Source organism: Gopherus flavomarginatus, chromosome 4 (genome assembly GCF_025201925.1).
Source record: "Gopherus flavomarginatus isolate rGopFla2 chromosome 4, rGopFla2.mat.asm, whole genome shotgun sequence".
NCBI lineage: Eukaryota > Metazoa > Chordata > Testudines > Testudinidae > Gopherus > Gopherus flavomarginatus.
The window spans coordinates 115,303,171-115,315,041 of record NC_066620.1 but is presented as its reverse complement, the minus strand read 5'-3'; the positions used below and the strand labels follow the sequence as shown (position 1 = coordinate 115,315,041).

The 11,871-nt window shown below is 40.5% G+C and overlaps 1 protein-coding gene across 1 annotated transcript; it reads right to left on the bottom strand.

The window, feature by feature from the left end:
- Positions 1-587: 587 nt before the first annotated feature.
- Positions 588-1,616, bottom strand: LOC127049235 (trace amine-associated receptor 7a-like). The gene has a single exon (XM_050949825.1). It carries the CDS (start codon positions 1,614-1,616, stop codon positions 588-590), a length of 1,029 nt encoding a protein of 342 aa, XP_050805782.1.
- Between the last annotated feature and the right edge of the window lie 10,255 nt (positions 1,617-11,871).

Genomic DNA, 11,871 nt, shown 5'->3' with positions numbered 1-11,871 from the left:
AAATGTCCTTCTCCCTTTGAGATTCAATTTTCTTATCCATTAAATGAGATAATATCCATTCCATATGGATGTTGGGAGACTTAATTCAGTAGTGTAAGTAAATATTTTGAATACCCATAGGCTGAGAGTAATATAAATATTAATATTTTATACTTGTATATTACTGATTTGGTAAATGATACCGTCTAGGGTTTAAATGGATGGAAAAACATTTCTGTTTCGAGTATTGTTAGTACTTCCTAACACATAGAGAATTTCACTGGAAAAAAATATTTTTGATCTTTCTTTTTTTGGCTTTGTTTAATTCTGGAGGACCATTTTATCTTCTTAGTCACACAATTACAACCAATGGACATTGGTCTATTATTTCATAGCATAATCTAGTTTTAAATTAACAGTATCTGTAAATTAATTGTCTTGATATCATGTGATAAACCAGTTTTTCACAATGATAAAAAGTAATACAAAGCATACAATCAATATGACAATATTTCATTCAGAAAAAGAAATAAACAGCCAGATTTTATGAAAAGGACAATGACTGTGAAATGGGAGGTGAGTAGTTCTATGCAGGATCGGATAAATTTTCATTCTGTAAATAAATTCATTGTTGAACAGTCAAGGCGGAGCATTTTACAGCTCACAATCACTTTCATTGCTTTTCGAAACCAAGGATAAAAGACAGAGTAAATCAAAGGATTAATGGCAGAGTTGGAATAAGTGAACCAAACCATAATGTCAAAGAGAAGGGGTGGAGTTATGAAGTCAAGAAAAGCATCAATTATTACATTTATAAAAGAGGGTAACCAACACACCAAAAAAGCAATCACAGCTATACCCAGGGTTTTAGTAGCTTTTCTCTCTCTTTTCCTAACCCTGTCACTGTAATTACCAGATGGCTCGGTGTTGTTGCTCATCATTTCTATCATTCTAGCTTGTTGTTTAGCCACAGCAAAGATTTTGCTGTAAAGTGCTATCATTGTAAAAAAAGGTATGAAATAAAGGAGAGAGGATACAACCACCCATGTTTTGTTGAAGACAAGTTGACAGCTCCCTACACATGAGAGGGTATTTACTAATTCGTGTATCCCTTTGTCATTAGCCCCAGTGAAGACAACAGAAAAACTGTATAGTATTGAAAATGTCCAGGCAACAGCTATGAACATGCCTGAAATTGGCACTGTGAACTTGAGAGGGTAAATTAAAGGATCAGTAACAGCAATGTAGCGATCAACAGAGATAAAGCACAAGTGAAATATTGATGAATAACAAAAAGATGCATCTAAACAACTGTGAAATCTACAGAATGTTTCCCCAAAATACCAGCACGTTTCAACAGATCTTATACTGCTGAAGGGCAGCACAGTCAGACCCAAACAAAAATCAGCACATGCCAAGGAGGCGAGCAAAATATTTGTAGGAGAGTGAAGCTGTTTGAAATAAGCAATTGAAATCATTACCATTAGGTTTCCACCTAGTGTAAGAATTGTCAGCAAACCAAGCATAACATACAAAGTTATCCGGATTCCAGAAGACCACGATGTTTTATAGCAAGATCCATTAATATTCTCAAAGCAATATTGTGCTCCTTCATTCTGAAGAAGCGCAGAAGTCATGTTGTGCTTTTGTTGTTAGCTACTCTGAACTTTTTGGTGTTTGTGTTTGTATACCAATGGTGATGGTGTGGCACCGATTGGTCAAGCTCTTCAGTTTTTAAGTCTTTCTGAAAAAGAGAATTAAAGCTAATATGAAGGAAGGACAATAATTCCAAAGTGTTGTATTATGTCCATCAATATACTAAAAGTGTATATGTAAATAGGCAGTAAATAAAACACAGAAAAATATCTTTTGTAATTACAGTTTTCACTGGCATTTTGAAATAAAAAAGTAAGAAATATACTTAATAATTGAAAAGTTTCTCCTGTGCTATAATATAGAGTTTATTTTTACTTATTTACATTTAAATTTCCTTGATGGCTGATATTTCTATTAAGTCAATTGCAAAACTCCCACTGGCTTCACTTTAATTGGATAGACTCCTAATGCCTTACCTTTTGAAAAGCTTTTCTTCAAATATAACCCTGGATTAAAATGTGAATAGAAGGCAAGAAGAGACACCTTTTTTCAGTAGTGCTATATCCTTGGAGTTGTCTAAGCAAAGTTAATGAGAAAGTACTTGCATGCTGTCCTCTGAAAAATGAGGGATGGGGTGAGGGGAAAAATAGCAAACACAAGGGAAATTTAGTGATCATCCCATACATTGAAATCCCCCTAGTAAAGGGTGTAATCACTGACAGATACTTAGTCTGAAAAAAAAAACATCATTAAGCAATCTACTTTGATTCATCACAAGACAGTTCTTTAATTAAATACATACCGTCATGCATATGTTTGAACTAAGTCTCATTATCAGAACCTTCCTTTATTTTTTGAAGGCAAATTTAACTGGCTCCCACAGCAAACAGATGTTATCTCAGTATTACTGTAAATTGCTTTGTCGGGAATACTGACTGAGGAATCTGAAGTCATAGATAATGGTACATGTGTTAAAGAAAATCTATCCCACCTTTATTAATCTTGCAGTGGGGTATTTTTATTTCTTTGTCTCTCTCTCAGTTTCTCTCATATTTTTGCCATTTTTCCGCACTCTGGGCCAAACTCATTCTAGTGCTAAGAATGGAGGAATGATTGAGGCAACTTGTGTCATCCCAATGTGTGTCCTGTCGTCCGGTGTAGACCCTAGTGCAAATTAGGGGGCACTAAATTGCACTCTTGTTGCCATGGCTTCTATAGGCCTTCTGGCTTTGGAATAGCCAGTGAGCAGAACTTCCCTAAGTACACCCAGCCAGGCTGCCAAAATCCCCCCTCCCTCCTCTGGCCTATCCCCAGCCTGCAGTAGAAGTTCCCCTGCCCCATGGATTTCTGCAGATGTAGAGTTGATGGAACAAGCTCTGATCTGCCTTATAGGCCATTTGCTGGAGGACTATGCATCTGCTGTGCTGGTGTGGGCAAAGGAGCTGTAGGCCATATATGATATGAAGGAAGACAGGACCCAAGAGTTTGAGTAAGTGGAGAAGTATGGTTGAGATGGTGCTTCCATTCCAAATCTATATTTTCCAGGGCTTATAAATTCCTCAGAAATGTAGGTTGATCCTTTAGTGGTGTTCAGGCCCTAAGGCTTGGTGTATATTACGAATTTATATCGGTAGAATTCCATTGCTATGGGATATGAAAATCCACACCCCTGAGCTCTACCGCAGTTAAAGCGATCTCACCCCCAGTGTGGAGAGCACTAGGTCGATGGAGAATTCTCTCATCAGCCTAGCTACCACCTCTTGTGGAGTGGATTACCTATGTCAATGGGAGAACTGCTCCCATCTGTGGAGGTAGCGTCTTCTTTGAAGCCTTACTTTCACCCCTCCCCCAAGCCCCGCCAGCAGGACGACGTGCTGTTTTTAGCCTTCTTCTGCTAGCCAGGAGGGTGGCACACTGTTTTTACCCAACTCCGCTGGGAGGGGGACCTGTTGTTGTCTCTCACACCCACACACACATCTCTGCCAGAGGAGGGGTGCAAAGTTGCAAACTCGTTCCAGGGCTCAGTAGGGAGCTTAGCTGCCGCTGAATCCTGGCCTGGAGTGTCAGCTGCTGGATCTGGAGCCCAAACTGTGCTTTGTTCAGAGTTACAAACATTTCAGAGTTACGGACAGCCTGCATTCCCAAGGTGTCCGTAACTCTGCATTTTGTAGTTGTGTATTTGATTTTTCCTTCCTAAGTTAAATACTTTGCACTTGTCTTTATTGAATTTCATCTTGTAGAATTCAGACCAATTCTCCAATTTGTCAGTCATATTGAATTTTAATACTGTCCTCTAAAGTGCTTGCAATTCCTCCTAGCTTGGTGTCATCAGGAAATTTTATAAGAATATCCTCCACTCCCTTTTCCAAATCATTAATGAAAATGGCAAATAGTACTGAACCGAGGCATAACCCTTACGGAACCCCACTGGATATGCCCTCCTAGTTTGACAGCAAACCATTGATAACTACCCTTTGAGTAGGGCCTTTCAACTCACCGTATAGTAATTTTACGTAGACTACATTTTCCTAGTTTGTTTTCGAGACCATCATGTGGGATTGTGTCAAAAGTCTTACTAAAATCAAGATATATCATGTCCACTGCTTCCCTCTTCTCCAGTAGGCCAGAGAAGGAAATTAGGTTGGTTTGCCATGCTTTCTTCTTGACAAATCCATTTTGCCTATTCCTTATCTTATTATCCTCTAGGAGCTTACAAATTAATAGTTTCCTACTTTGTACTAGGGCTGTCAAGCAATTAAAAAAGTTATTCTTGATAATCACACAATTAATCACACTGTTAAACAATAATAGAATATCATTTTTAAAAATATCTGTCGGTTTTCTACATTTTCAAATATATTGATTTCAGTTACAACACAGAATACAAAGTGTATAGTGCTCACTTTATATTTATTTTATATTTCAAATATTTGCACTATAAAAAACAAAAGAAATAGTATTTTTCAATTCACCCTCAAACAAGTACCCTAGTGCAATCTCTTTATCATGAAAGTTGAACTTACAAATGTAGAATTATGTGCAAAAAGTAACTGAATTCAAAAATAATACAATGTAAAACTTTAGAGCCTACAAGTCTGCTCAGTGCAATATCAGCCAATTGCTCAGACAAACAAGATTGGTGAGAATTTGCAGAAGCTAATGCTGCTTGCTTCTTGTTCACAATGTCACCTGAAAGTGAGAATGGGTGTTCTCACTGCATTGTTGTAGCTGGTGTTGCAAGATATTTACGTGCCAGATGCGCTAAAGATTCATATGTCCCTTCATCTTGAACCACCATTCCATAGGACATGTGTCCTTGCTGATGATGGGTTCTGCTTGGTAATGATCCAAAGCAGAGCAGACCTATGCATGTTCATTTTAATTATCTGAGTCAGATGCTGTCAGTAGAAGGTTGATTTTCTTTTTTGATGGTTCGGGTTCTGTAGTTTCCACATCTGAGTTTTGCTCTTTTAAGACTTCTGAAAGCATGCTCCACACCTCATCCCCCTCAGATTTTGGGCTGCACTTCAGATTCTTAAACCTTGGGTTGAGTGCTGTAGCTATTTTTAGAAATATCACATTGGTACCTTCTTTGTGTTTTGTCAAATCTGCTGTGAAAATGTTCTTAAAACAAACGTGCTGGGTCATCATCTGAAACTGCTATAACATGAATATATGGCAGAATGTGGGTAAAACAGGAGAGGGGACACACAATTCTCCCTCAAGGAGTTCAGTCACAAATCTAATTAATGCATTATTATGTTAATGAATGTCATCAGCATGGAAGCATGTCCTCTGGAATGGAGGCTGAAGCTTGAAGGGACAAATGCATGTTTAGCATATCTGGCACGTAAATACCTTGCAACGCCGTCTACAAAAGTGCCATGCAAACACCTGTTCTCACTTTCAGGTGATGTAAGTAAGAAGCTGGCAGAAGTATCTTCCATAAATGTAAACAAACTTGTTTGTCTTAGCAATTGGCTGAACAAGAAGTAGGACTGAGTGGACTTGTAGGCTCTAAAGTTTTACATTGTTTTGTTTTTTAGTGCAGTTTTAGTGCAGTTTAATAAAAAAAATTCTACATTTGTAAGTTACACTTTCACGATAAAGAGATTGCACTATAGTACTTGTGTGAGGTGATTTGAAAAATACTTTCTTTTGTTTATCATTTTTACAGTGCAAACATTTGCAATAAAAATAATATAAAGTGAGCACTGTACACTTTGTATTCTGTGCTGAAATAGAGGTCAATATATTTGAAAATATAGAATAACATCCAAAATATTTAATAAATTTCAATTGGTATTCTATTGTTTAACAATGTGACTAACTCAAAAAAATTAATTGTGATTAAAAATTAATCATGATTAATTGCATGTGTTAGCTGTGATTAGGCTACAGCCCTAATTTGTACCAATATCTTTCCAGGTATCAGAGTTAGACTGACTGGTCTATAATTCCCTGGGTCCTCTTTGTTCCTCACTTTAAAGATAGTACTATGTTTGCCCTTCTCCAGTTTTCTGGGACCTCACTCATCTTCCAGGATTTCTCAAAGATAATTGCGAGTGGTTCTGAGATTGCTTCAGCTACTTCCTTAAGTATCTAAGATGAACTTGAGTACACCTAACTTATCTAAATATTCTTTAACCTCTTTGTTCCCTACTTTGGCTTGTGTTCCTTCCCTCTTGTTAATATTAAGTGAGTTGAGTATCTGGTCACTATTAACCTGTTTAGTGAGGCCTGATGCAAAATAGGCATTAAATACATCGATTTTTGAATGTCATTAGTTATTATCTGTCCTTCCCCGCTAAGTAGAAGACCAACACTTTCCTTAATCTTTTTGGCATTGGCTGACAGTAATATATAAGTATAAAATATTAATATTTATATTACTGATTTGATAAATAATGATATCATATAGGTTTTAAAGGGATAGAAAAACATTTCTTTTTTCAGTATTGTTAGTGCTTCCTAACAAATAGAGATGAATTTCACGGAATAACTAATTTTTTATCTTTCTTTGTTTGCCTTTCTTTAATTCTGGAGGACCATTTTATCTTCTCAGTCACAAAATTGCAACCAATGGACATTGCTCTATTATTGTTTCATATTATAATCTAGTATTAAATTAATAGTATCTGTTCTCTCAGAAAGCACAAGAAAGCAGGTGGAGTATTCACCATTCCAGTCTTGCACTCCTCTTCCTTACTGTGAAACTGTGACTGCAGAGCATGAACCTGGGAACACTGAGTGCAGGAGCCTGTCTTTTCAATTTTTAATGACAGTTGTTTCCACCCACTGTCTTCTCTTCCAAGTCATCTTAGGCTTCTAGGCAGTTCTACAATTTTATTATTGTTTCCTAGTCGGGATATCAAGAACCTTAACATTCTCATCACTGCCTTTTTAATTTTTAGAATAGTTAAAAGTGTTCATTCACAGTCTGAAATCAGAGTCTAATGTCTGCTGTATAAAAAAAAAAGAGAAAAATCCTTCCAAATATATGTTATGCTTATGTAAATATGACAGAGTAACATAGATGTTACTTAACCTCTGAGTTCTTCAGGGCAGACACCGGTTTTCGCTATGTGTTTGTGAGTAGCACTGTGAAGCCATGATCCCTGCTTGGAGCCCTTAGGTTCTATCACAATAGAATACTGTATACATAATACAATACACAACACAATTGCAAATACATAAAAGTTTGTTACAAGGAGGAGGGAGAAGAATTGTTCTTCTTAACCTCTGAGGATAGGACAAGAAGCAATGGGCTTGAATTACAGCAAGGGCTGTTTAGGTTGGACATTAGGAAAAACTTCCTGACTGTCAGAATGGTTAAATACTGGAATAAATTGCCTAGGGAGGTTGTGAAATTTCAATCATTGGGGATTTTTAAGAGCAGGTTAAACAAACACCTGTCAGGGATGGTCTAGATAATACTTAGTCCTGCCTTGTGTTAAGGGGACTGGAGTAGATGTCCTCTTGAAGTCCCTTCCAGTTCTATGATTTTACAAATAATACCAAGAGAAAGTTCAAAAATTTAGAAGAAGAAAAACCCAAACAAATGAAAAAAACATTAGCTGAAGTTCTAATATCAATACTCATTCCACAACACTCTTCCATCTCATTGACTGTTTCAGACACGGTGCCCTCTCTTCAATTAATTTTAAATAATGTGATAGTGTTTAGTCATACAGTAACGCCTCACTTAACTTTGTAGTTATGTTCCTCAAAAATGCGACTTTAAGTGAAACAATGTTAAGCAAATCCAATTTCCCCATAAGAATTAATGTAAATGGGGAGGGGTTAGGTTCCAGGGAATTTTTTTTTTGCCAGACAAAAGGCATTATATACATTTTAAACAAGCAATTTAAAATTGTTTCAAACTTATACCTGTATTAAACAAGCAATTTAATAGAGGTATAAGTTTTATACAATTTTAAAGATACAATTTAATACTACAGTCATCACTGAGTATGAAGCTTGGTTGAGGGTGGATTGTTTGGATGCTCCTCTTGCTGTTCTTGCAAGCACAGGCACTGACTTTGCCAGGGGCAGGGGGCTCAACCCTCGGCCCACACACTCCGCCCTATCCCCCAAGCTCCCACCCTTGACCCACCTCTTCTCCCCCACACCTCCTCCCCCTTTACTTTGCACACTGCACCCTCGCTCCTCCTCCCTCCCTCCTCTCCCTTCTGAACCCTTCAAGAGAGCTGATTGCGGCAGGCAGGAGGCAGGGGAGGGAGACAGGAGGCGCACTGAGTCTTCGCTCCTCCCCCCTCCCTCCTGCCCGGGGCAATCAGCTGGCTTGCTGTGTTTAGGAGGCAGGGGGAGGAGCGAGGACTTGGGGTGCAGGTTCCTCCTTCCTCCTCCCCGCCTCCTGCCTAGGGCAATCAGCTGGCTTGAGGCATTTAGGGGGCAGGAGGGAGAGGGAGGAGGTAGGACTTGGTGCACAGGCTCCCCTCCCTCCCCCTAGGGCAACCAGACAGCAAGTGTGAAAAATCGGGACGGGGGTGGGGGGTAATAGGAGCCTATGTAAGAAAAAGCTCAAAAAATCAGGACTGTCCCTATAAAATTGGGACATCTGGTCACCCTACTCCACCCCCCCCAACCTCCTGCCCGGGGCAATCAGCTGGTTTTCAGTGTTCAGGAGGGAGGGGGAGCCTGTGTGCTGAGTCGTCGCTCTTCCCCTCTCCCTCCTGCCTCCTAAATGGTAAGAGCCAGCCGATTGCCGCAGGCAGGAGATGGGGGGAGGAGGGGAAGGCACTGATCCGCAGGGTCAGCTGGCGGGCAGGAGGCGCTGTGGGGAGAGGGGAGCTTAGGGACACTGCCAGCTGTGGAGAAAGCAGGCAACCAAACAAGGTAATAGTGGAGCATTGCACAACTTTAAATGAGTATGTTCCCTAATTGATCAGCAATGTAACAACAAAACAACATTAACCGGGATGACTTTCAGTGAGGAGTTACTGTATTTATTAAAGCATGCCAGACGGGAGTCATCCCAGAGGTGGAACAAAGTAGATTAGCAGGGCTTAGGTGAGGTCTTTATGCCAGCTCTTTGGAATTCAGTTGAGCAGGGATAGGTGCTTTTTGATATTTTCATACATAAAAAACAATAAAAATGGCACTCCCATGTATCGGTGCTATCATACGCTACATAAATTCTGTATGCATGCTGATTGTGGGTTTAATATTTCATTTTGATTAGCAATTATTTTTATGCTGCTATTTGTATTGCTTGTTTTTCTTACCGTTGAAATATTCAGATTTCCCAGTATTACCCACTAGATGGCACAACAGAGACATTATCCTGCTCTCCTCTGCTAGCTGAAGATCTTGGGCTTGATTTTGATTTCACATTGGTTTTACACCAATATAACTCTACTGATTTCAGTACAGTCACAGGCCCTGCTACAGGGGCTGGTCATGAAAAGTTTCACTGAACATTCTGCAGTATAAAATTCTGTTGAGTGCTTGTTAGAAGTCTCAGGATTGATCAGTCAAAGCCCTCTTCTCTAAGGAGGGCTGCCATGGGCCCATGAATACTGAAGTATCCTACAAAGGGTGTGTGGCCCATCCTCTTCCACCTCCCCTTCACTCCCATTCTACAGTCTCCTGCCAGCCAGGAAGGCTGGCAGCCCTTTCTGTAGTACATATGGTTCACAGCTGTCTGCCCACATTCTTAGTGAACACCTTCTTTTTAAAGCTTAAGTGGTGCAGAGGGCCTTGTGTACCAGGGTGAATTTTATCATCTGATATCAAACATTTGATTATTCTTCTTTTATCTTCAGTTTTGAACAATAAAATTAAGGATAAATGCATGAAATGATAAACTGTATAGCAGATGTTTCCAAGGGAGTTTTTATTAGTATGCCTGATCAGAATGAATAACAATAATTTATAATTATATGCATTTATTTATTTATTTGTACTAAAGTAGTGCCTAATAAAATCTCAGCCCTCAGTGTTGTAAAGTCTGTACAAACATATGGTGGAAGCTGGTCCCTGGCCCAAACTGTTTAGAAGCTAATTACATGTATTGCAAAACCACTTAAATAAATTTACATTCCATAGTGTTTTGTATATTATTTAGAGTGGGACTTAATCTTCAACAGGAGCAAAGTTAAACCAGTGCTGGCTTGCGTTCAAAAATCCCACACTATTTTCTTAAGTCTATGCTCAAGTAACCTTCAATCTCCCAATCTTGCCTATCCTCTAGTTTGTCTCATCCGTCTGTTATATCTTATCTATTAAAACAACTTCTTTGGGCGGCAGCGACTGTTACTTATTGTTTAACTATATATTGCCTAACATAATGCAAACACACTCTGTCTCTTAATCATGCTACAAAATCACTACGACTTTCTATTTCAAATTTTACTTTATTTCACCTAAAAAAAAAAAAGAAAACAAAAAGCACACACAGTTTTAGAAAAGATGAAGAGTAGAAACGTGCCCCGGGGTAACTGGCAGACAAGGATTTAGATGTTGTGCAAACACAGCATCTATGCAGATTTTCAGTCTGAAATAAATTCAGTTTTCAATAATCACCAGTTATTTAAATTTTAGGACTTATTTGTACTGCATCTTAAGCAAAGACAAAAGCTGGCATAAATCACAGGGTTGACAGATAATTTATAATTAACAAAATTACCAGCCCACAAGCATGAGCAGGATTATCATATCAAGAAAAAACTATTACAGACATGGGCAAACAACAGCCCGCAGGCCACATCCAGCCCCCGGGACCATCCTTCCCAGCTCCCGGCCAGGGAGCCTAGTCCCCAGTCCCTCCCCTGCTGCGCCCTCTCCCCTGCAGCCGGACCGTGCTCTGGACTGCTGCTCCTGTTGGGCAGCTTGGGGAGTGCAGCTGGCTCTGGCTGGGTGTCGTGGCTGTGTGCTCCTGCTGCTGGTAAGGGGGCTGGGAGTGAGGGGGTTGGGCAAGGGAGCAGGGTGTCTTGGGGGGCAGTAAGGGAGGAGTGGGAGATTGGATGGGATGGAGGTTCTGGGGGGGTGGTCAGGGGATGGGGAACAGGAAGGGTTGGGAGTGAGAGTCCCAGGGGGCCTGTTGGGGGCCTGTCAGGGGCCAGAGATGTGGATTGGGGTCGGGAGGGCAGTCAGGGAACAGGGAGCAGGAGGGGTGGGATCCCGGGAGGGGGTGGTCAGAGGACGAGGAGCAGAGGGCAGTTGGATAGGGGGTAGGAGTCCTGGGGGGGGACTGTCAGGGGGGCGTGGGTGTGGACAGGGGTTGGAGCAGTCAGGGGACAGGGAGCAGGAGAGTTGGACAGGGGGCATTAGTCCCAGGAGGTGGCAGTTAGGGGACAAGGAGTGGGAGGGGTTGGATGGTTGGGGGCTCTGAGGGGGGCAGTCAGGGGATGGGAAGTGGGAGGGGATGGAAAGGGGTCGGGGGTCAGGCTGTATGGGGAGGCACAGCCCTCCATACCCAGCCCTCCATACAGTTGTGCAATCCCGACGTGGCCCTCGGGCCAAAAAGTTTGCCCAGTGCGATCTATTATGTTAAAAAATGGTGATCAAAACCCCAGAAGTGCTCCTCCTGGCTACTAACAGAGTTTTAACTTTCTCCCTTTGCTATTACCTGTTGTGTTTTTGGTGATGGTGAGTGGGTTTTGCTTGCCATACTTCTGTTCATTCAAATCTATTGTTCAGCTAGCACAGACATTTTGGATTAAAAGACTAGCCAGTAGATCCTGCCATGCTTCGATATTTCCCTGAGCTCTGGGCTTCTCCAGTATTTATGTCCCAGAATGTACCATAATTTTCAAACACTGGTGTCAAAAC

Excerpts from the sequence above, each read along its gene's own strand:
- LOC127049235 (XM_050949825.1), bottom strand. The coding sequence starts at position 1,616 with ATGACTTCTGCGCTTCTTCAGAATGAAGGAGCACAATATTGCTTTGAG.